We start from the raw sequence: 26,098 nt of genomic DNA on the forward strand, positions 1-26,098 counted from the left end.
TTCTCTCCCTCTTTCACCGCCTCCGCAGTTAAGGAGGACGCATTGCATGTTTGTTAGCCGTCGATTTCAAGTGTCGTAGGCAACCAACCACCTGGCAGGTACTTGTATATGTTTAATGTTATATATGTGATACACTTAGTGCATTCTTTCGAGGGCGGCTTGTAGCTTGTTTGTTGATTTGACACGTGTTTACAGTTCAAGAAGCATAGACCCAAGTCATACTTGTCACAACAACTAGTCCTGGCTACAAGCGCTGCGTCTTATATGGCTTAACAACAACATAATTCATAAAGTTGACACATGCACAGTGGTTATGTTTATCCTTTTTGTTATTTTGAGGTTTACATGGAACAACCATTAGAAAAACAGTGGGAATGTTGTCATGGAACCAATAAACCAGGGGGAATATGGTCCACTGGGACTCATAAGTATTTGCTTCAAAGGATGCCTACAGTGCCCTGAGGCTCGACCAGTCCACTCCCTTGTGTCAGTCAAGACTTGCAGGAATGAAGTTAAGCCACTCTCCTGACCTGTGGCTGTATGAGTGGCAGAGTTATATTAAGCTGGACCGGGCGTGACCGGTGAGGGAGGAGCGCCAAGCTCAAATCAAACAGCAATCTGCAGCGCTTGGTTATGTTGTCAACAAGACAGCATGATCCATCGTTCAGAAACATACATATATTTTCCATAAAATTTATGTTCACATTTTCAAACAAGTTTTCATTGGGAAGGCAGCTTAAGCCTTTTTTTATTTGTATTATTTTAAACATACAGAATCCTACTCATTCGTCCACCTTTTGCTTTGAGTCAACTTCGCTGTCGGCCTGAACGAGGCAGCTGGCTCATGCCCGGGAGCAGCACGGTTCCAAAACGAATGCAATCACTTTTTACCCAGTGCAAACAATACCTACCCGGGCCAGCATTATAGAATCTCCTCAATGTATGCTTGTGCGCATCTGTGCCTTCACGCTGTGGGCGGGCCCAATGCTCTCAGGTGTCTTTGTGCTATTTCGCTCCCTGCCAATCACAATGTGGCTTTTCTTTCTTTTTGTTGCCTCTTTCCCTGTTTTTGCAAGGCATATCCGTGTTGCAGAGGGAGGCGGAAGTCTGGGATCTGTTGCCTGGAGATGAGGTATCTCTCACAGAGGAGGAGTGGACTAGGATTTGCGACTCGCATGCATCCTCTGTGACACCCCAGGCTACCGCTGTGTAAGTGAGAGAGGCTAGAAAACTTGTCATCTGAGGGATTACACCTTGTGCACTAAGCTCTGTGTCTACATGGCAATAAAGAGGTTTTCCCCCCCAGACTGACTTAAAGCCTTACTAACTGACTGGTTATATGATACCCCATGAGAAGGCTTTAAAGGGTAAGTCCAAATCGAAGTTTACTAAGAAAATGGCAAGTGTTACTCTCTGAAAGTAGTTTGAGTTTTTAATGATCTCAGGCATGTTATTATTTTGCTGACAGCAGTAGTGTTTATTATCTGGTGTTTCCACACATGAATAATATATATTAACCTTGTTATCCTGTTGGTATTGATGGTTTCATTCAAGTTTGTGGTTTGATTTCTGCATAGTTGTACTTGTCATGTAGAGCCTTTGGGTGTGTTGTTGACGAGTCAATAATGTGGTTACAGTCAATTTGGCATCTCCCTCTGATAGACTGCTTCAACAGCTAGAGAGTCCCATGCATAGTGCCTGCCAATACAATGGTCCACTGGTAGGGGATAATCCACATAATCACTGGGACATCCACAAGTTAATGCAATGGTTCATCAGCTGCACTAAACCTTTGCCATTTCAATGTTTATTAGACCTTAATTTCCTGAATTTAAAAAATATAAACGTAACATGCAACATTTTCAAAGATTTTACTGAGTTACAGTTCATATAAAGAAGTCAGTAAATTAAAATAAATGAATTAGGCCCTAATCTATGGATTTCACGTGACTGGGAATATATATCTGTTGATCATAGATACTTTTTAAAAATGGGACTCACAATGGGGCCTCAGGATCTAATTGATATTGATAAAATGCAATTGTGTTCATTGTCTGTAGTTTATGCCTGCCTGCCTGCCCATACCATAACCCACCACCACCATGTGTCACCATGTGTTCACAGCGTTGACATCGGCAAACCGCTTGCCCACACGACTCCATACACGTGGTCTTGGTTGGAGGTATTGCCAAATTCTCTAAAATGATGTGGAGGTGGTTTATGGTAGAGAAATTAACATTCAAATATCTGGCAACATCTCTGGTGGACATTCCTGTAGTCAGCATGCCAATTGCACCCTCCCTGAAAACTTGAGACATCTGTGGCATTGTGTTGTGTGACAAGACAGCACATTTTAGAGGGGTATTTTATTGTGCCTAGCACAAGGTGCACCTGTGTAATGATCATGCTGTTTATGCAGCTTCTTGATTTGCCACACATGTCAGGTGGATGGATGATCTTGGCAAAGGAGAAATGCTCACTAACAGGGATGTAAACAATTTTTTTTGCACAAAATGTGAGAGAAATATGTGTTTTGTGTATATGGCACATTTCTGATATATTTTATTTCAGCTCATGAAGCATGGGACCAACACTTTACATGTTGCGTTTCATATTTTTTTCAGTGTAGTAATGCTGGTAATTTAAAGGACAGAACTGAAATCTCTGTCTTATTAACTTTAAAAACCTGAAGACATAATCACCGGCAACATTCAAATCCAAGGTCAGAGATTAATGTTGTTATTACACCAAACAATAGATAGGCCTATATTGTGCCTGCATAAAGGGAACAATGTTCCTCTAATTAGATAACTGTAACCTATGACCTGAATACCTTCAAATATTATACCTAAAGGAAGATGATGACTGTAAAGTCTTTATCCAGACTCCAAAGTAAGAGTAATCTAGTTTATACAACACGCACATGGACCTTTATACAATCTCAGAGAGCAGCAAATCTCATTCACACAGATTCAATGAGGAAGTATGGGGTGCAAAAAGAAAGTATCTGTCTATCATTGTAAGCTTATACCGTTCTATGCTGTTTTTAAGTGGAGCGCCAGCCTAGCACCCTAAAAGGAAATGAGAAGTGAGCACCCACACAGGAAGTGTGGCCAAACACTGTCCCGGATGTTGGTTATGTGATGTGAGTAGACTATTGACAAAAAGGCTGAGCGACTGAAAGAGAGAAATGGAGTGAAAGTTTAAATAGACGGAATAGGAGGTATTTAAACCCATTTTCCATGTCACTCTTCTTTTTATGACAGTGCAATTCTGAAGACTAGAGGCTTAGTATGAGGCTTCACATGAATTGTTACAAAAATGCTGTGTTTATATTAGGTAGTGTCCTTGATATGGATCAACAACATACTACTGTAAATCTTCACTTATATCCTCCGGGTCGGTCCATGGACCATGACCTATACATGTACATCATGGTAGCTCAAGTTGATGGTTAGCAGTAGACATGAATATTTAGGATACAGTGAAACCGCTCACATCCCCACCATCTGGCTCTCACTCTCTATTTCTCTCCATCTATGCTCTCCAACTTCTCTCTCTCTCTCTTTCTGTAAAGGCTGCTCTTCTGTGGTCAGGAAGTAAATGCGCCTCTGTAATGTTTCAGCAAAAGTCATTGCAAAGCACATCCGCTGTGCCACGCCAAAAGAGAGAGAAGTAAACAGGGTTTATAAAACAACCTCTTCCTTAAAATATATGAACTGGATAGTGTTTGGTATGCAGAAGTGAATGGTGAGTGTTGGCTAACATTTTAATATGTTTAAGAGACCATGTTTGTCATTGAACTGTGCCTATTGGTGTATGATCTGTGAGAGTGACATGAGCTACCGCTGGTCTAAGTTTTAGGATGTTGCTTTCTGTCAATTGAAAGCGTGTTAATCTCACACCCTAGTCCATTTACATTTTTTTTAAATAATACAATTTAAAAATTGAAATTTCACACTGTAATATTATTGATATACAAGGCAGGTAGCGAGTCACTAGTTAGTTTGAATGGATGTATGTTTTGCCATATTTTATTGTACATGAATGATCTTGCTTTACGGACCTCGTGCACATAACTAGGGCAGCACCGGAAGCTAACCAACCACAGGAGTCAACCATGACAGCATCACTTTGACCTAATTCCAAGATGGATGCCCTGGCCAGCACAGAGGAACGAGACTAAACTAAGTTGAGCCATATCTCTGCTTAGGACTGAGTGAAGAGAGAGGTTATGGAGGGGTCTAGGGTGCGCTCTCCTCTCCCAGACCTCAGGGAGCAAGACAGCCAGACATGGCCCAATATGGATCTCCCACTACAGAGCAGGCCACTGGAGGAGGCTATTGGGTGGAGAGAGATGGAGGAGCAAGTGAACCAGATGGACAGGGAGGAAGATGATAACTCTCATCAGACTGGAAGGACTGAGGAGCCAGAGGAGCACTGGGATTCCATGACTTTACCTGTGTACCCCATGATCCATCCCAGTGTCCCTCTGTCCTTTACCACGGTGCAGTGGGACATAACCAACCCCTCCCCTGACATTCCCTACCCCATGACTGACAACAGCTCGGCCGATGAGCTGGACTCCAGTGGAGCGGCCAGTCTGGACTGGACTGTGAGTCCCCTGTCTCAACAGCAGCAGCAACATCAAGCCTGTGTGACAGGAATCAACATAGAGCTGTCTGTCCAGGAGAAGACACATAATCACAACGGACCGGAGCAACAGCTGCCTTTGGACACAGACCAGGGTGAAAGCTCCCCTCGGGTACGTCAGGCAGAACGGAAAGGATTGTGGTTATGTGTCTGTTGTCATTTGAAATTGTGTTGCTGTGTGTTTGTGTGCATTTGTGGACCTTTATTTCCTGTGTGCATGTGTGTGTTTGTCTGTGAAAGTACAAGAGAAAGAGAGTATTTAGGATGAGAAATAGCTCTACCTCTGTCTATTCATAGATCATATAACAGCATATAGGTTTCAGTTGTAGGTTGAGATGAGGTGAATGGAATATACCGTTATACAGTACCAGTCAAAAGTTTGGACATACTTAATCATTCAAGGGTTTTTCTTTATTTTTACTATTTTCTACATTGTAGAATATTAGTGAAGACATAACTATGAAATAACACATATGGAATTATGTCGTAACCAGAAAAGTGTTAAACAAATCAAAATATATTTTAGATTCTTCAAAGTAGCCACCGTTTGCCTTGATGACAGCTTTGCACACTCTTGGCATTCTCTCAACCAGCTTCATGAGGTAGTCACCTGGAATGCATTTCAATTAACAGGTGTTCCTTGTTAAGTTAATTTGTGGAATTTATTTCCTTAGTTCATACGAGCCAATCAGTTGTCACAGTTGTGCTGTGACAAGGTAGGGGTGGTATACAGAAGATAGCCCTATTTGGTAAAAGACCAAGTCCATATTATGGCAAGAACAGCTTTAAGACATGAAGCTCAGTCAATCCAGAAAATTTCAGTCGCAAAACCATCAAGCACTATGATGAAACTGGCTCTCATGAGGACCACCACAGGAAAGGAAGACCCAGAATTACCTCTGCTGCGGAGGATACGTTCATTAGAGTTACCAGCATCAGAAATGGCAGCCCAAATAAATGCTGCACAGAGATCAAGTAACAGACACATCTCAACAAGAGGAGTCTGCGTGAATCAGGCCTTCATGGTCAAATTGCTGCAAAGAAACCGCTACTAAAGGACACCAATAAGAAGAAGAGACTTGCTTTGGCCAAGAAACACGAGCAACGGACATTAGACCGGTGGAAATCTGTCCTTTAATCTGATGAGTCCAAATTTGAGATTTTTGGTTTCAACCGCCGAGTCTTTGTGAGGCGCAGAGTAGGTGAATAGATAATCTCCACATGTGTGGTTCCCACCGTGAAGCATGTAGGTGTGACGGTGTGGGGGTGCTTTGCTGGTGACACGGTCAGTGATTTGTTTAGAATTCAAGGCACACTTATGCTGCTACCACAGCATTCTACAGCAATACGCCATCCCATCTGGTTTGAGCTTAGTGGGACTGTCATTTGTTTTTTTAACAGGACAATGACCCAAAACACACCTCTAGGTTGTGTAAGGGCTATTTGATCAAGAAGGAAAGTGATGGAGTGCTGCATCAGATGACCTGGCCTCCACAATCACCTGACCTCAACCCAATTGAGATGGTTTGGGATGAGTTGGACCCCAGAGTGAAGGAAAAGCAGCCAATAAGTGCTAAGCATATGTGGGAACTCCTTCAAGGCTTTTGGAAAAGCATTCCAGGTGAAGCTGGTTGAGAGAATGCCAAGAGTGTGCAACGCTGTCATCAAGGCAAAGTGTAGCTGCTTTGTAGACTCTTTTTTTTGGTTACTACATGTTTCCATATGTGCTATTTCATAGTTGTGATGTCTTCACTATTATTCTACAAAGTAGAAAATAGTTTTAAAAAATAAAGAAAAACCCTTGAATGAGTGTGTCCACGCTTTTGACTGATACTGTACATATCAGTCATCTGAGAGCCAGGTCCCTTCTGTCTGAGTGCTGATCATCCCACCTCTTTCTCAATCACAAGTTTTCCCCAACTCGATGTTTATTGTTGACAGCTGCTTTTGCAATTCCAGGCATGTGATACACCAAGGCCATATGTGAAGGAGCATGCAGCACACACACAGGAAGAGGAGGCTTCAGCACAAGAGCTATTTGAGGACCATGGTGAGTGCAGACCGAGGTCATTTTCACAAATGCACAATGGGCATACTCTAAGATTTTATTTTAACATGTGTTGACATATTCTGATAGTTGCTACCCCTTCAAATGCATTTGACCTCTCACCTTGACTTGATCATATAGTATGTGGAGTGCATAGGATGTTGGTGGCACCTTAATTGGGGAAAATAGGCTCGTTCTAATGACGAGCTGAAAAGTGTAATGGTAACAATTACATCAAACACCTGGTTTCCTGTGATATTGACTTGGTCAATATTAACATGGGTATTTGTGTGTTTAGACTCTCTTTCAGGGAGACGTCCATGGCCAGAGGAAGGGATAGGACAGTCTGTGACAGCGGAGACTATCACACCCTCTGACATAGCTCCTAGCTCTGTAGAGACAGGAGAGTCCGAGACTAGGCCGGATAGTGAGAGTTTAGGCTCTGTGCCGGGAGAGAAACAGGAACAGACTGGCACAGTCCTGACTATACAGATCAACCCAGAGCAAGGATCCAGCTCTATGGACTATGAGGAGAAGGAGCAGACAGAACAGATAGGACAGTCAGAGGGGAGGGAACAGTCGGACAGTGAGGAGGAATCAGCGATGATAGAACTCTTAGAGCACCTGCTTGAGCCAGCTGAACTGAAAGAACAGTCAGAACTCTCAGAGAACTCTGAACACAGTGGGCAGTCAGAGCCTAATCACACAGAACAGAATGAATACGGGAACAATAACGAGACAACAGAGCAGCCAGAAGACTCTGAGAAACTTGTAGAGTCCGACCAGGTAGAGCATTCAAATCAGTCAGGGGACGAAGACCAGCAAACTGAAGAGGCCCATTTACAACAGGCAGAACAGTCAGAAGTGACAGACCAGTCAGAACAATCAAAAGAATCAGAGCAGACGCAACAGCCAGAACAGACAGAATGTTTAGAATCAAAACAGACGCAACATTCTGAACAAAATATGCACTCCGAGCAGACAGACTTTTCAGTGCAGGCAGAACCACAGACAGAACCATCACAGCAGACGGAACACTCTGAAGATTCTGAGCAGTCAAAACAATCAGGGGAGATGGAGCAGTCCGAGCAGTCAGAGCAGACGCAGCAGTCAGAGCAGACGGACAAACCAATACATTCAAAGCAGTTAGAAGAATTACTTTTCCTTTGCACAGAGGAGCTTGAACAGACAGAACAGTCAGACCAGACAGAAGACCAGAAACACTCAGGGGCTGAACAGCCAGCGCAGACTGCACTAACTGAGTCGACAGAAGAGCTTGAGCAGACAGAGCATGTAGAACAATTGGAACAGAACATTTGTACAGAGGATTCATGTTTGCCGCCCAGGAAAGGAAGTGGAGAGCAACTGGAGTCTCAAGTACAGCAGACGGAGGCCTCAGAACCAGTGGTGGTCCGTATGAATGGTGGAGGTTTGGACAGGGAGAGGGCCTGCAGGCTGGCTGAAAGACTCTACAGGCTGGATGGGATCTACAAGACAGATGTGGTCAAACACCTGGACAAAGAGTAAGACCAAAGGCTGCAAAACTTTGGAGTGGCCAAACGTTACATTACATAGGTCTTATGCAGTAGTAACTATTAGGGTAATGATCCATGCTAGTAAGTACTTTCTGAGTTTTTTTTCTCATAATGTGTCACTTTGAATCATGAACTTGACCTGTCTTTGTCTCCCGGCCCCTCTCTAATTCAGCAATGACTTTAGCCGAGCCGTTGGGGAGGAGTACCTGAAGTTCTTTGACTTCACCGGTCAGAGACTGGACCAAGGCCTGAGGTAAGTCCTTCACACTTTCTAATTCGATTTTTCCTCAAATGAGCATCTTCCATCTGTAAATGATCTTATATTTCCTCTATTTTGCCCTCCTCTCCCAGGTCTTTCCTGAGGGTGGTGGTGCTTATCGGTGAGACCCAGGAAAGAGAACGGGTGCTGCAGCATTTCTCCTGTCGATTCCAGCAATGCAACCCTCACACCTTCTCCTCTTCTGGAGAAGTACTCACACTCACCTGTTCTGTGATGCTCCTGAACTCTGATCTGCATGGACAGGTGAGTCCCCACTGCACTGCAAACGTGTAGGTATTTAGGGTTTTGAATGTTGTTACGCACACCTCCATGAAGAGGGAACGCAACACCCTGCTTTAACTCAAAGAGGTATGGACTGTAGGTGCGAGTAAGGATGACAAAAGGTAGAATTTACCGCTTACTAGGAATTTATTCCTTCACACGGTAATGTGGGGAAAAGGAGCTGGACAGAACCAAAGCAAAGAAAGTAAATCTCAAACCCTCTCTCCTATCTTACCTGCCTACCCACTACTTACCTGATTTAGCACCACCTGGTGCCCGAACCAAAATACAGGGGGTGGTCCACCCAGGTCTTACCTAGTGTGCCTAGACAGTGAATATACTACGGGTATATGTATGCCCTCAGGCCTCTTGCCTAAGCACTCCCTTGGTGCCTTCCCCTTCCCCCCTGGGAACAAATGAAACAGAATATTAAACAACCCACTTCACAACAAAACTGAGAAAAAACTAACTCAGACCATTAAAGAAGCTCTGCCATACCCACAAACACAGAACCGAACCAAAGCTGCTCCCAAGAACAACTAACATAGTACATACTAACGACCAACATGCTATACCCCTCAGCCATCAACCTCCTCTCTCAGCAATGATCTATATCACGATCAATCTCTCCCCTGAACAACAGAACACTGGCTTTTATAGCTTCAGAAGGCATTGGAAATTGGAGACAGCTGCGTCCTGACGAGGGGGCGGGGGTCAGCTCTCCAATTAATCGTGGAGTCGACCAATCAGCTGCTGGGGGATCTCAGGAAGCCATCTCCTGAAACACACTCAAATACACAAACTACAACACAGAAACTGGAGAACGTAACAAATGTATACACAGTTAAACCAGGGGAGGACCATCCTCCTTAGTGAATTTCAGAAAAATAAAGAGTGAAACAAAAACAAAGTTATCCTTTTTAGATAAAAATATACTAAATATTTTCAGTTTTAGCCTCCCGGGTGGCGCAGTGGTTAAGGGCGCTGTACTGCAGCGCCAGCTGTGCCATCAGAGACTCTGGGTTCGCGCCCAGGCTCTGTCGTAACCGGCCGCGACCGGGAGGTCCGTGGGGCGAGGCACAATTGGCCTAGCGTCATCTGGGTTAGGGAGCGATTGGCCGTTAGGGATGTCCTTGTCTCATCGCGCACCAGCGACTCCTGTGGCAGGCCGGGCGCAGTGCGCGCTAACCAAGGTTGCCAGGTGCACGGTGTTTCCTCCGACACATTGGTGCGGCTGGCTTCCGGGTTGGATGCGCTCTGTGTTAAGAAGCAGTGCGGCTTGGTTGGGTTGTGTATCGGAGGACGCATGACCTTCAATCTTCATCTCCCGAGCCCGTACTGGAGTTGTAGCGATGAGACAAGATAGTAGCTACTTAAATCAAATCTAAATCAAATCAAATTTTATTTGTCACATACACATGGTTAGCAGATGTTAATGCGAGTGTAGTGAAATGCTTGTGCTTCTAGTTCCGACAATGCAGTATTAACCAACAAGTAATCTAACAATTCCAAAACTACTGTCTTATACACAGTGTAAGGGGATAAAGAATATGTACATAAAGATATATGAATGAGTGATGGTACAGAGCAGCATAGGCAAGATACAGTAGATGGTATCGAGTACAGTATATACATATGAGATGGGTATGTAAACAAAGTGGCATAGTTAAAGTGGCTAGTGAAACATGTATTACATAAGGATGCAGTAGATGATATAGAGTACAGTATATACGTATGCATATGAGATTAATAATGTAGGGTATATAACATTATATTAGGTAGCATTGTTTAAAGTGGCTAGTGATATATTTTACATCATTTCCCATCAATTCCCATTATTAAAGTGGCTGGAGTTGAGTCACTGTCAGTGTGTTGGCAGCAGCCACTCAATGTTAGTGGTGGCTGTTTAACAGTCTGATAGCCTTGAGATAGAAGCTGTTTTTCAGTCTCTCGGCCCCAGCTTTGATGCACCTGTACTGACCTCGCCTTCTGGATGATAGCGGGGTGAACAGGCAGTGGTTTGGGTGGTTGGTGTCCTTGATGATCTTTATGGCCTTCCTGTAACATCGGGTGGTGTAGGTGTCCTGGAGGGCAGGTAGTTTGCCCCCGGTGATGCGTTGTGCAGACCTCACTACCCTCTGGAGAGCCTTACGGTTGAGGGCGGAGCAGTTGCCATACCAGGCGGTGATACAGCCCGCCAGGATGCTCTCGATTGTGCATCTGTAGAAGTTTGTGAGTGCTTTTGGTGAAAAGCTGAATTTCTTCAGCCTCCTGAGGTTGAAGAGGCGCTGCTGCGCCTTCTTCACGATGCTGTCTGTGTGGGTGGACCAATTCAGTTTGTTTGTGATGTGTATGCCGAGGAACTTAACTTACTACCCTCTCCACTACTGTTCCATCGATGTGGATAGGGGGGTGTTCCCTCTGCTGTTTCCTGAAGTCCACAATCATCTCCTTAGTTTTGTTGACGTTGAGTGTGAGGTTATTTTCCTGACCCCACACTCCGAGGACCCTCACCTCCTCCCTGTAGGCCGTCTTGTCGTTGTTGGTAATCAAGCCTTCCACTGTTGTGTCGTCCGCAAACTTGATGATTGAGTTGGAGGCGTGCGTGGCCACGCAGTCGTGGGTGAACAGGGAGTACGGGAGAGGGCTCAGAACGCACCCTTGTGGGGCCCCAGTGTTGAGGATCATAGGGGTGGAGATGTTGTTGCCTACCCTCACCACCTGGGGGCGGCCCGTCAGGAAGTCCAGTACCCAGTTGCACAGGGCGGGGTCGAGACCCAGGGTCTCGAGCTTGATGACGAGCTTGGAGGGTACTATGTTGTTGAATGCCGAGCTGTCGTCGATGAACAGCATTCTCACATAGGTATTCCTCTTGTCCAGATGGGTTAGGGCAGTGTGCAGTGTGGTTGAGATTGCATTGTCTGTGGACCTATTTGGGGGGTAAGCAAATTGGAGTGGGTCTAGGGTGTTAGGTAGGGTGGAGGTGATATGGTCCTTGACTAGTCTCTCAAAGCACTTCATGATGACGGAAGTGAGTGCTACGGGGCGGTAGTCGTTTAGCTCAGTTACATGACTTTATTGGGAACAGGAACAATGGTGGCCCTCTTGAAGCATGTGGGAACAGCAGACTGGTATAGGGATTGATTGAATATGTCCGTAAACACACCGGCCAGCTGGTCTGCGCATGCTCTGAGGGCGTGGCTGGGGATGCCGTCTGGGCCTGCAGCCTTGCGAGGGTTAACACGTTTAAATGTTTTCCTCACCTCGGCTGCAGTGAAGGAGAGTCCGCATGTTTTCGTTGCAGGCCGTGTCAGTGGCACTGTATTGTCCTCAAAGCGGGCAAAAAAGTGATTTAGTCTGCCTGGGAGCAAGACATCCTGGTCCGTGACTGGGCTGGTTTTCTTCTTGTAGTCCGTGATTGACTGTAGACCCTGCCACATACCTCTTGTGTCTGAGCCGTTGAATTGAGATTCTACTTTGTCTCTATACTGACGCTTAGCTTGTTTGATAGTCTTGCGGAGGGAATAGCTGCACTGTTTGTATTCAGTCATGTTACCAGTTACCTTGCCCTGATTAAAAGCAGTGGTTCGCGCTTTCAGTTTCAAGCGAATGCTGCCATCAATCCACGGTTTCTGGTTAGGGAATGTTTTAATCGTTGCTATGGGAACGACATCTTCAACGCACGTTCTAATGAACTCGCACACTGAATCAGCGTATTCGTCAATGTTGTTATCTGACGCAATACGAAACAAATCCCAGTCCACGTGATGGAAGCAGTCTTGGAGTGTGGAATCAGCTTGGTCGGACCAGCGTTGGACAGACCTCAGCGTGGGAGCTTCTTGTTTTAGTTTCTGTCTGTAGGCAGAGATCAACAAAATGGTGGTGGTCAGCTTTTCCGAAAGGAGGGCGGGGCAGGGCCTTAAATGCGTCGCGGAAGTTAGAGTAACAATGATCCAAGGTTTTTCCAGCCCTGGTTGCGCAATCGATATGCTGATACAATTTAGGGAGTCTTGTTTTCAGATTAGCCTTGTTAAAATCCCCAGCTACAATGAATGCAGCCTCAGGATGTATGGATTCCAGTTTGCAAAGAGTCAAATAAAGTTTGTTCAGAGCCATCGATGTGTCTGCTTGGGGGGGAATATATACGGCTGTGATTATAATCGAAGAGAATTATCTTGGTAGATAATGCGGTCGACATTTGATTGTGAGGAATTCTCAATCAGGTGAACAGAAGGATTTGAGTTCCTGTATGTTTCTTTGATCACACCACGTCTCGTTAGCCATAAGGCATACGCCCCCGCCCCTCTTCTTACCAGAAAGATGTTTGTTTCTGTCGGCGCGATGCGTGGAGAAACCCGCTGGCTGCACCGCCTCCGATAGCGTCTCTCCAGTGAGCCATGTTTCCGTGAAGCAAAGAACGTTAGTCTCTGATGTCCCTCTGGAATGCTACCCTTGCTTGGATTTCATCAACCTTGTTGTCAAGAGACTGGACATTGGCGAGAAGAATGTTAGGGAGTGGTGCACGATGTGCCCGTCTCCGGAGTCTGACCAGAAGACCGCTTCGTTTCCCTTTTTTACGGAGTCGTTTTTTTGGGGGGGTCGCCGGCTGGGATCCATTCCGTTGTCCTGGTTGAAAGGCAGAACACAGGATCCGCGTCGCGAAAATCATATTCTTGGTCGTACTGATGGTGAGTTGACGCTGATCTTATATTCAGTAGTTCTTCTCGACTGTATGTAATGAAACCTAAGATGACCTGGGGTACTAATGTAAGAAATAACACGTTAAAAAAAAACTGCATAGTTTCCTAGGAACGCGAAGCGAGGCGGCCATCTCTGTCGGCGCCTTAAGTTAATCTGTCAGTTGGATACCACGGAATTGGGGAGAAAAAGGGGTAAAAAAAAAAAAAAATTTTAAATACACAGTTTTGCAATAAGTCTACCGTAGCCTCAACAGCACTCTCTAGGGTAGCACCATGGTGTAGCCGGAGGACAGCTAGTTTCCATCCTCCTCTGGGTACATTGACTTCAATACAAAGCCCAGGAGGCTCATGGTTCTCATCCCCTTCCATAGACTTAAACAGTTATGATAAGTTGGAGGATGTCCTCCGGAAGTTATCAGAGCTCTTGCTGTATGAACTGACATGTTTTCATCTCAATCAAAGGATCAGAGAATTAATCTAGTATTGAAACCATAAGCTACAGCTAGCTAGCATTGCAGTGCGTAAAATGTGTTGAGTAGTTGACTCAAAGAGAGAGAAAGACAATAGTTGAACAGTTTTGAACAAATTAATTTCTTAAAAAATGGAGAAGCAAAAGAGAGCAAGAGCTAGCTATATTTAATTGTCTTTTTAAAAAACTTACCTATCTAGCGAATTCAGCTAGCTAGTTGAGCCTACACAAACTCCTGGCTCAAACAGAGAGGGATGCTATGTTAGATGGCTATGGCTATCCAACACTGTAACTCTTCTAAGTCAAGGTACGCTTTTGGTTTGATTTATTCCCAACGGGGCCCACAGGTGTAACTGCTAAACTGCTTGCAGTACACTGTACTGCAAGATTGTAGCGGGTTTATTGAGAGTTTGTCAATATAGCTAAGTATTTTAACTATGACGTTAGCTAATATGGTGACAACGATGTAGGCTGTGTGTAGAGGTTATGGTAATGAAGTTTTGTTTTGGAAAGTTTTTTTTCTTGGTCAGCTACTGTATTGTGCACTGAAGTTGAAAGGAAAATGTGAGAGGACGAGAGCGTGTAGATGCGAGAAGGAATTATACAATGAGCAAATGATCATGATGTTGGTATGTGGCTTCTATGTGGCTGCTATGAATTGAACTGTTTGTGGTGATCAAGGGTTTATTTATTCGCCCGATTCTGTTGAAATACATTTCTTAAACGGAAGAAAACGGAATGAAACGGAGTTAAACATACCTGAATTTGGCCAATAGAAACTCTCGTTTGCGACTGTTGGACGACTGATTACACCTTAGATCAGCTAGACGCAGGCAAGAGTGTGCAAGGAATTATTGAATGTGTCACGGTCTGTCACCTTGATTACTGAAAAATGTCTCTAGACCTGTGCACCTACGTTGTAAACTTTAATTTGTTGTCTAGGTTGTAGCAACCTCATGATGGGTATAGGAAAAATGTGAGTATCATGTAGTAGCCTAAACCTATCACTGTTACATTGAACTGGGTGAATGGAATATGAATGACAGTCATCCAATATGCTTTAATAGAAATAAGATCATCCTCATAAAAAAAATATTAAACAGCACTGACCGCTACTGAGTTAAACATTGTTTTTGTGTCTGTCCTCAGAATGTGGGCAAACCCATGTCTGTGTCCAGCTTCGTGTCCAACCTGGATGGGATGAATGAGGGTGAGAGCTTCAGTAAGGAGCTGTTGAAGGTAAGATTATCCTCCTCATTCTACACCTACTCAATATTTCAGTAGATACTGTTAACTGAAAGAACCGTGTCTATAGCAGTCTGAAGTAACCCTTTTTTACGGAAGACTTCAGTGTCCTTTCTCTTGTTTCTTGCTCAGGCTCTCTACAACTCCATTAAGAACGAGCCTCTGGAATGGGCAGTGTAAGTAGTCTGACTTAAGAACAAGGTAGTGGGTAGCATTATTCTATACTATTTGGCACCACCTTTTCAGTCTCCCCTTGGGCATGGTAGATTTACACACAGCTTCCTCTTCATGTTGCTTTCTCCAATATATTGTGGTTGTGTTACACCTCTCATATTTTCATTGTTTTTTAATTTCCACTCCATTGCTTCTTCATTCCTCCCCTCATCTCGTCAATCGCCCTGTTCAGTGATGAGAAGGAACTGAAGAACTCCATGTTGTTGGCGGAGGATGCTAAAGAGGACGCACCCCTGCGCTCCAAGAGCAACCCGTTCCAAGATGTGCCGCATGACAAGAAGGCCACAGTGTTCAAACAGAGCTTCCTCAAACGCAAGGCCCACGCTGACATCGATGGCAAACGCAGTGAGTGGGACTGTGACACTGTTTGCACGAAACCATAGGAACTCAAATATCAGGGCAATAAAGTGTGTACAAGAGCGTCATAGTGTTTTGATAAATCCTTTGACGATTCATCAGTCTGGTGAAATGATTTAGGGTGTGAGTGTCTTTGAGAAGCATCCTTTGACCTCAGGAGTGATGTAATGTAACTGTGTGTGACAGCTCCTTGGGGGAAGAGAAGCTGGAAGGTCTTCTATGGAGTGCTGAAGGGAATGGTCCTCTACTTGCAGAAGGTTAGAGTTTCCTCCTCTCCCTCATTTTATTCCATACTTTCCATATCACGGCCTCTTGATAATGTTCTGGATGCCTTTGACACGAATCCCTCACTGCTTGTTACCCTATCCAACCTGTCCTCTCCCTCAGGATGAGTATACGATGGAGTGGCAGAGTACAGAGGAGGTGGTCAGTGTGCACCATGCCCTGGCAGAGCAGGCAGCAGACTACACTAAGAGACCACACGTCTTCCGCCTGCAGACCGCTGACTGGAGGGTTTTCCTCTTTCAGGCCTCGTGAGTCTATGTCGTGTGTATGTTTGAGAGACCCGAAAAAGTATTTGATCCCCTGCTGACTTTGTACATTTGCCCACTGACAAAGAAATGATCTGTCTATAATTTTAATGGTAGGTTTATTTGAACAGTGAGAGACAGAATAACAACAAAAAAATCCAGAAAAACGCATGTCAAAAATGTTATAAATTGATTTGCATTTTAATGAGGGAAATAAGTATTTGACTCCTCTCAATCAGAAAGATTTCTGGCTCCCAGGTGTCTTTTATACAGGTAACAGGCTGAGATTAGGAGCACACTCTTAAAGGGAGTGCTCCTAATATCAGCTTGTTACCTGATTAAAAGACACCTGTCCACAGAAGCAATCAATCAGATTCCAAACTCTCCACCATGGCCAAGACCAAAGAGCTCTCCAAGGATGTCAGGGACAAGATTGTAGACCTACACAAGGCTGGAATGAGCTACAAGACCATCACCAAGCAGCTTGGTGAGGAGGTGACAACAGTTGGTGAAATTATTGGAAGAAAAGCAAATGAAAGAAACACAAAAGAACTGTCAATCTCCCTCGGCCTGGGGCTCCATGCAAGATCTCACCTCGTGGAGTTGCAATGATCATGAGAATGGTGAGGAACAGCCCAGAACCACACAGGAGGATCTTGTCAATGATCTCAAGGCAGCTGGGACCATAGTCACCAAGAAAACAATTGGTAACACACTACGCCATGAAGGACTGAAATCCTGCAGCGCCCGCAAGGTCCCCCTGCTCAAGAAAGCACATATACATGCCCGTCTGAAGTTTGCCAATGAACATCTGAATGATTCAGAGGACAACTGGTTGAAAGTGTTGTGGTCAGATGAGACCAAAATGGAGCTCTTTGGCATCAACTCAACTCGCCGTGTTTGGAGGAGGAGGAATGCTGCCTATGACCCCAAGAACACCCTCTCCACCGTCTAACATGGAGGTGGAAACATTATGCTTTGGGGGTGTTTTTCTGCTAAGGAGACAGGACAACTTCACCGCATCAAAGGGATGATGGACGGGGCCATGTACTGTCAAATCTTGGGTGGAACCTCCTTCCCTCAGCCAGGGCATTGAAATGGGTTGTGGATGTGTATTCCAGCATGAAAATGACCCAAAACACACCGCCAAGGCAACAAAGTAGTGGCTCAAGAAGAAGGACATTAAGGTCCTGGAGTGGCCTAGCCAGTCTCCAGACCTTAATCCCATAGAAAATCTGCGGAGGGAGCTGAAGGTTCAAGTTGCCAAACGTCAGCCTCGAAACCTTAATGACTTGAAGAAGATCCGCAAAGAGTGGGACAAAATCCCTCCTGAGATGTGTGCAAACCTGGTGGCCAACTACAAGAAACGTCTGACCTCTGTGATTGCCAACAAGGGGTTTGCAATCACAAGTCATGTTTTGCAGAGGGGTCAAATACTTATTTCCCTAATTTAAAATGCAAATCAATTTATAACATTTTTGAAATGCGTTTTTCTGGATTTTTTTGTTGTTATTCTGTCTCTCACTGTTCAAATAAACCTACCATTTAAAATTATGGACTGATCATTTCTTTGTCAGTGGGCAAACGTACAAAATCAGCAGGGGATCAAATACTTTTTTTCCCTCACTGTATATCCATGTAGTATTGGAGTTGTGAATTTACATTTGTCACACAAAGGTCTAATGTGTTTGACTGTTTGGCGGTGTGAAGGAACAATCGCATCAATCAGGATGCAACAGTCCAATAATCCTGTGACTTTGTGTACAAAGATATGATTAGATATGTTATGTCTTCTATGTGCACGGTTCCCTTGTTGTCCGAAGCTCCACAGCAGAGATGATTTCATGGATCAGCCGTATCAACCTGGTGTCAGCCCTACACTCCTCTCCTCCCTTCCCTGCTGCCGTGGGCTCTCAGAGGAAGTTCTGCAGACCCATCCTGCCAGCCTCGCAGTCTGCACACACACTGGTACTGTATTCACATACCCTCTTGGTTCACTCTCTGTAGTCCCAACTGCTTTGTTTTAGTACATTATGTATTCATCTTTGTGGGGTGTGATATTTAGGAGTACGCTGAGACTGTGAACAAAAAAAGAAACGTCCTCTCACTGTCAACTGCGTTTATTTTCAGCAAACGTAACATGTGTAAATATTTGTATGAACATAACAAGATTCAACAACTGAGACATAAACTGAACAAGTTACACTAATGTGACGAACAGAAATTGAATAATGTCCAGATCAAAACAGTTAGTATCTGGTGTATCTGGTGTGGCCACCAGCTGCATTAAGTACTGCAGTGCATCTCCTCCTCATGGACTGCACCAGATTTGCCAGTTCTTGCTGTGAGATGTTACCCCACTTCCACCAAGGCACCTGCAAATTCCCGGATATTTCTGGGGGGAATGGCCCTAGCCCTCACCCTCCAATCCAACAGGTCCCAGACATGCTCAATAGGATTGAGATTCACGCTCTTTGCTGGCCATGGCAGAACATTGACATTCCTGTCTTGCAGGAAATCACGCACGGAACGAGCAGTATGTCTCGTGGCATTGTCATGCTGGAGGGTCATGTCAGAATGAACCTGCAGGAAGGGTACCGCATGAGGGAGGAGGATGTCTTCCCTGTAACGCACAGCATTGAGATTGCCTGTAATGACAACAAGCTCAGTTAGATGACGCTGTGACACACCGCCCCAGACCATGATGGACACTCCACCTCCAAATCGATCCCGCTCCAGAGTACAGGCCTCGGGGTGTAACGCTCATTCCTTCGATGATAAACACGAATCCGACCGTCACCCCTGGTGAGACAAAACTGCGACTCGTCAGTGAAGAGCACTTTTTGCCAGTCTTGTCTGGTCCAGCAACGGTGGGTTTGTGCCCATAGGTGACGTTGTTGTCGGTGATGTCTGGTGAGGACCTGCCTTACGTTTATACCCCGATGAAGACAGCTTGGCTGTCGAAACGTTAGTATTACATTTTCGCATCTGAGCTCCTAGAGTGTGCGTCTCTCTTTTATTTTCGAGGACATGCCTTACAACAGGCCTACAAGCCCCCAGTCCAGCCTCTTTCAGCCTATTGCGGACAGTCTGAGCACTGATGGAGGGATTGTGCGTTCCTGGTGTAACTCGGGCAGTTGTTGTTGCCATCCTGTACCTGTCCCGCAGGTGTGATGTTCGGATATACCGATCCTGTGTAGGTGTTGTTACACGTGGTCTGCCACTGGGAGGACGATCAGCTGTCCATCCTGTCTCCCTGTAGCGCTGTCTTAGGTGTCTCACAGTACGGACATTGCAATTTATTGCCCTGGCCACATCTGCTGTCCTCATGCCTCGCAGCATGCCTAAGGCACATTCACGCAGATGAGCAGGGACCCTGGGCATCTTTCTTTTGGTGTTTTTCTGAGTCAGTAGAAAGGCCACTTTAGTGTCCTAAGGTTTCATAACTGTGACCTAATTGCTTACCGTCTGTAATCTGTTAGTGTCTTAACGACCGTTCCACAGGTGCATGTTCACTAATTGTTTAGGGTTCATTGAACAAGCATGGGAAACAGTGTTTTAACTCTTTACAATGAAGATCTGTGAAGTTATTTGTATTTTTACGAATTATCTTTGAAAGACAGGGTCCTGAAAAAGGGACATTCCTTTTTTGCTGAGTTTATGTACTCTAGTTGTGCTGGGCCAGGTAGGGTAATCTGATACTAGATCTATGGTTAGGGACACTTTCTACCTAAGTCGCTCTGGATAAGAGCGTCTGCTAAATGACTTAAATGTAATGTTAAATGTACCTGGAGTGTGTTCTGAGCCTGTTCACTGAGCCTGGCTCTCTGCTGCCCCCTACAGGAGAGACAGCTGCAGTCCCATGCAGGCATGCTGGAGTCCTTCCAGGAAGACCTGGCCTACCTGCAGCAGAGTCTCCCTGACGGGCGCAGGGCCAAAGCCAAGGAGATGGAGGAACACCGAGTCAGAGAGGAGTACCTGCAGCATGAGGTGTGTGTGTGTGTGTGTGTGTGTGTGTGTGTGTGTGTGTGTGTGTGTGTGTGTGTGTGTGTGTGTGTGTGTGTGTGTGTGTGTGTGTGTGTGTGTGTGTGTGTGTGTGTGTGTGTGTGTGTGTGTGTGTGTGTGTGTGTGTGATATATCTGCATATGTATGTGCATATGAGATTGACCACAATGTTAAGCTCTGTGACATTATTGTAATGCAGGCTACAATTTTCCCCCTTCACTCTATTAGATGTCTCATTCCTTCCTCTCCCCACAGAAATGTCGCTACGAGGCCTACATCCAGATGCTGGAGGTCTGGAAGGGTTTGAACCAGTCAACCGAGACTGAGGTGGGAACCAGTGAGCTCGACCTGTTTGACAGAGCTGTGTGTAAGGACACGGTGGATGAGGAGGGGGAGGAGGGAACCCTGAAGAAGTCCCACTCCAGCCCCTCCCTGGATCTGGAGATGGCCTCGCAACCCGTGGTCAAAGTTAAACGCAACATCTCGGAGAGACGGACCTATCGCAAGATCATCATACCGAGACGCAACCAGGACATATGAGGGCAGGTGTCCAAAAGTGTGGGGACACATAGAACTCTGACATGACTTTTCAATGGCTTTTTTTAGGACAGGGACAATGTGTTACTTCCAAGCACGGTCCTTTTTAAGTTTTCATTTTCAGCTTGCACTTATTCAGCAAGAAGGCAAAGGTCAATAAAACAAAATGCATCCCTCAGGGAACTTGCTTGAGTCCTTTTGTTTGTTACATTCTCTCTTCATAAGATGAAAGTATTTTAGTTCATATTTGTGCACTTTCAATTTAACAAAATTAATTGAACCTCAGAAGTCGATGTTTCATGCTGATGGGTCAAAAAGAGTAATAGAGTGATTGTCTCCTAACGATTTTGATCCCTCAAAACCCACATGGACCTACCTACACCTATGAATTTGCTGTGATATGTTGAGATACCTATTTATTTATTTATATTAGAAATGTGTCTCTGCAGTTTCAAAATCATACTCATTTGCTCTGTATAGCCAGTGTGGAACTCTAGCCACATGAGGGTGCTATACAACAGTGTATCACACATCAAATAAAAAAGAAGTTATAAAACAGTTTGAAAAATAATCTAAATTATGTCAATATTCTCATTCTAGTTATGCAGTCTTGTATCTTCTATGTCCTTTTATATAAACATATTTGGATTTCATCTCCATGAAAGACGACCATCACATTTCACTGTAAGTTTCACAATGATTTGATTAGGCTCCTTGAGTTTAGAATCAAAACAGTTTAATGATCCATCCCAGTTGTTTGAGCTGCCAGTCACGTATGCCCTTGTCAATAAGAATGGTGAAAAGGGATTGAATAGCTTTTTGATCTCGCATGGCACGTGGAGGAATTCTGGGCCGTTCTTTTTCAGAGGGACATCTTCAGCCACGGTCAGAACAGGATGTTTCAGAAGACCCTCACGGTCCTCCTTAATGTCACTGTTATGGATGACACACAGGAATGTGATGTGACAATAGGTATATAAAAAAGTGCCCAGACAATACAGATGGGACAAACCTTTTCTGACTAGGCTAGTCTCTTCAGGATCAAGACTAGTGTTTTGAACAGGAACATGCATACATTCAGAAATGCATTATACATCATTTGCTTGGGCACCAAGTTTATCCTGGCATACTAAGGCCCAGAGTTTCTCTTGTTCAGGTCATCTGGTAATGACAAGTAAAGGACCTGTGTCATGAGACATGGGTTCATCAAATGTGTAATGTTATGATATTGCTGACACAGGACCTGCGTTAATGTGATAGTGCTTATTTGTGTGTTTTTTCTGTTAAAATGGTTCATATTCATTAATGTTAATAACCACAAACCATTAAGATAAAGTCCGATTCTAAAGATGTGGATGATTGATTGAGCAAATGATTGGCAGGAGCTTCAGGCCATGACAATGCTCCGGGTGTGTCTGCCTGATAAGCTCAAAAGACGCCATCTTGGATAACCTTCAAGTTCTTGGACTGTTGTACATGAATTGCAACAGTAGGAGAAATTCAGAAATCCTGCTGTTCTGAGGCAATGTTAACCTGTTAAACACATGGACTTTCACACATTCACATTGGGCTTCTTCTTAATGCATGCAGGGTACAAATTGCAGTGAATACTTTGGCTTTCATCAATGGAGGGTCTTGACCCAGGCTCTATACATGTTCTCTAGACCATGACAGCAGCAGTGGTGCTGGGTTGGAGTGCCATCTTGCTCCTCCACTCCACACAAAGAGTGGCCATGGCAGTCAGGCAGGCAGGACTCAGCCTTGCATTAGCAGAGGTTAGGGCCATACTTCAGATGGAAAGGTCCTGTTTTTGTTCCCCTCCTCTACTCCCCATTCTGTGGACTGGAGAGCTTTGTGGCGCTCTGTCAGGGCTGGTTGGGTAATTAAAAAGGCAAGGCCAGAGTTGTGATCATTAGGGGCTTGTCCAACGCTTGCACTGGGCAGTGGACTCAAAATAAGCCCCTCCACACATAAGGTCTCTCCCTGTGAAGCACACAAACACTCATCCTGTGTTGAACGCTATCCAACATTCCAAAAGCCCTAATATAGACACACACACACACAGACACACACACACAGTATTTGTCCCTGTGTTTCATTTTCTCCGTCTGTCTCTCCTGCCTCTGCCCTCAATGTCCCTCCCGACACACATTGCCCATCTGGTGCTGACGCCTCACACGCTCTACTTGTTACTTTTTATCTTTTATTCGCACTAACCCTTTATTTGTCTCTCTCTCCCCTCTGTATTCGATGTAGCTTTTTACTCCCTCTACCTCTCCCCATCCTCTTTTATATCCTTGGCCTTTCAGTCGCTCCACTCTTGACTGCTGGCGTCGTGGCGTGGCTTCCTCTGTGGCCCGGCTCTTGAATTCTACTCTTTTTTCTCTGTGATCTTTTCAGGAGTCTCTTTTCCATTTGGACCCTCGTCCCCCTTCACTTATCCACTGTCAGCTCCCTCTGTGTCCACTTGAGTTAGAGAGTCTCCAGTGTGACAATCAACACCAAACCCCACAACGTGCTCCATTTCATACTTACGCTGTTTCTCTAACTCTCTTTATCAGTTTTATTGTCTCGTTTTCTTTTTGTTGCTTTTATTATTTATCATGTCATCGTCATATTTCTTATTGTCCTCTTTCCTATTTTATTTAGCCCCTTTTCACAGGTACCAGATGTGAGGGCATGGAGGCCAGAGATGTCCAGAAATAGCATTAGACTCGTCCTTTTTTTCTTTCCCCCATTTTCGACTCAGAAACCAGACATATTCATTTGATTTGCTAAGCAGACCCAGGCCTAACATGAATAACACTTCCACGTTCTACTCTTTCCTTCGTCCCCTTTAGAATGGAAGCCCTTGTACCCGTGGAGTCTCTCACTGGAACAGTTAAGGTAAAGTGCCTGGCTTAAGGGCATTTCAATGCATGACCTAACATTACACTCTCCACTTCCACACACTCCTGCCTGGGACAACACTCCCTAGGCAGGGATTCAGTGCTTCTCAGACCCAGGCGCTGCAGACAAACATAATGAAACGTAGAATAGGGTTTAGAGGCGGCGTACAGTACGCTGCGGTTAGAGCTTTTAATCTGGGCAGGCAGGACAAACACTGAAAACACTGTATGTTGACGGTGTGTCCTTTTCAATCTGAGCTTGACCGAGTTTTAATCAGTACTAGTGAGGGGTTTCATCTTGGTGCTATTCATGATAGATCTGCACAGTGCTGCGTAGCAAATTAAATGTTGAGTGTGAGGAGAGTATGTTTTGAAGCATCTGATGGAGAGAGCAGTGTTGGTCTTGGTTGACTCTGTCCCCATGTCCAGAGTTCAGGCCTCTCCCTCGGGGCAGTACCTGATACCCGGCAGATTTGATCCAGGTGGTTGTATATAGGAGTGTGTGTATGTGAGTCCGGAAGGTGTGTGCTTTGAAAGGTGCGTTCCTCTTGATGTCTCCAGTCAATAGTGCCCTCAGGGCTGTGTGCTAATAGGCCAGTCAAACAGAGGGCACCTGTCTTTCACCTCCGATCTACCACAGGCTCACAGAGACCGTCTGTTTGGCCACTTCTTTTCTGTTTGGCCACTTCCATTGTTTTAAATCCTTCTATGGTTTGATGGACAGATGAGATCCTTGAAGTTACTGATGGTATTCATTATAAATGTTTGTGGAAGAGGGACTGTTTTCAAGGGTATAATTGAAAGAAGTAGTACTCATATTAAAATCTGTAGATTAGTGATCACTAAAGCTTGTCTCAGGTTTATTCTGACAAAGGAAATATATTAATGATGACATCAGAGACCGTTCAGAATTGGTAGGGACATGTCATTCCAGGACAATGAGCTCATTTTAAATAGTTTGAAAGAGAAACCTTTTTGTAACAGACCGATAGGGCTCACGTTAATGACCGCTGCTCCATCCAAATCAATAAATGAAGGTGACGAGTTCAATCAAACAGTCTGGATGAAGTGCTTTTCACCAAGCCTCAAAGCCTGTCCTCACAGAAAACATCCGGCAGACGAGACTCTCAGCGCAACCTTGTAGCCCCGCAATTCACAGTTTAAAACAACAGCAGCCTGTGTTTCATTTAGGCAGACCAATGTTGTCCTGTGCACCATGCTTATTTGCGAGTCTGAGTTGGTTCGCCCAATGTTTCAGGCCCAGAGATAAGTGGAGAAGTTTCCAGTTGACTGGCGCGGGACAACTCTGACCCGTCATTCCACTGATTGCCACACACTCCTCTCTGCACTGCCTTTTTGGCAGCAGCTACTCCAGGGGCCTCTATCTGTCTCTTAGTTTGTCCCAGTAATGGCTATGGCACACACATGCACCACACACACACACACACACACACACACACACACACACACACACACACACACACACACACACACACACACACACACACACACACACACACACACACACACACACACACACACACACACACACACACACACACACACATGGATGCATGTGTACACACACACCGCTCTGTCCCTCTCTGTGTTAAATGTAGTTACCCCAAGCCCCCAGCGCTCTCCCCATCCTGCTGGCTTTGTCCCCCCTCAGCTGTTCCGGCCGGGTGCCTGTATTGTGCTGCCGGGCTCATTACTAGAAGCACTGTGGCCCAAAACCTTAACACTAATAGGCCCACTGTCGCCCAGAGCCAGGCCTGGGCTGGGAATTGTGTGTGTGTGTGTGTGTGTGTGTGTGTGTGTGTGTGTGTGTGTGTGTGTGTGTGTGCGTGTGTGTGTGTGTGTGTGTGCGTGCGTGCGTGCGTGCGTGCGTGCGTGTGTGCGTGTGTGCGTGCGTGCGTGCGTGCGTGTGTGTGTGTGTGTGTGTGAAAAAGAGAGAGAGAGATGAAGTATTTGTGTTGTAGTTGTTTGTGGCAGTATTATGTTGTTTTCGACTCTTTGGCTGCAGGATTGTTAATGTTTAACAGTTGCTGTCATTATTTCCCTGGCAGTCCGTCAGCTGGCTGGGTTTTGTGGAGGCTTTGGAATTTGAATTTGATGCTTTGGGGGGATTGCCTCATTTTGCAGCCATTAAAAAACAGAGGGGACATATACTTTAAAGCTCCTCTGTGTTTCAGTATGTGGATGTGATGTGTGTTTCTGCGTGCCTGCACAGGGAACTGAAAACAATGTGTTCCATTCGTTTGATGGGAGTGGGACATCCCACTTCAACAACAACGGAGAAGGGAGTATTGTCTTAAGTACACAGGGCAGAGAGTAGAGTGAGCATGAGGGTCGCA

At 45.1% G+C, this 26,098-nt stretch overlaps 1 protein-coding gene across 5 annotated transcripts; it reads left to right on the plus strand.

Moving 5' to 3' along the window:
* The first annotated feature begins 10 nt into the window (after positions 1–10).
* LOC124006959 (PH and SEC7 domain-containing protein 1-like) lies at positions 11–21,033 on the plus strand. 5 transcript variants are annotated; one of them, XM_046317155.1, is made up of 15 exons: positions 11–98; positions 1,077–1,209; positions 4,084–4,765; positions 6,613–6,703; positions 6,999–8,223; positions 8,408–8,488; positions 8,587–8,758; positions 15,095–15,184; positions 15,323–15,366; positions 15,597–15,769; positions 15,968–16,038; positions 16,169–16,314; positions 18,135–18,279; positions 20,155–20,301; positions 20,572–21,033. In XM_046317155.1, exons 3-15 carry the CDS (start codon positions 4,235–4,237, stop codon positions 20,854–20,856), a joined length of 3,201 nt encoding a protein of 1,066 aa, XP_046173111.1. In that variant the 5' UTR covers positions 11–98; positions 1,077–1,209; positions 4,084–4,234; the 3' UTR covers positions 20,857–21,033. The 5 variants fall into 5 exon arrangements, with proteins under 5 accessions (XP_046173111.1, XP_046173110.1, XP_046173112.1 ...); XM_046317154.1 differs by lacking the exons at positions 11–98; positions 1,077–1,209 and adding an exon at positions 3,241–3,750; XM_046317156.1 differs by lacking the exons at positions 11–98; positions 1,077–1,209 and adding an exon at positions 3,241–3,750 and having other exon boundaries at positions 4,089–4,765.
* Positions 21,034–26,098: the final 5,065 nt, after the last annotated feature.

The sequence above is a fragment of the Oncorhynchus gorbuscha genome, linkage group LG20 (genome assembly GCF_021184085.1).
Source record: "Oncorhynchus gorbuscha isolate QuinsamMale2020 ecotype Even-year linkage group LG20, OgorEven_v1.0, whole genome shotgun sequence".
Classification (NCBI taxonomy): domain Eukaryota; kingdom Metazoa; phylum Chordata; class Actinopteri; order Salmoniformes; family Salmonidae; genus Oncorhynchus; species Oncorhynchus gorbuscha.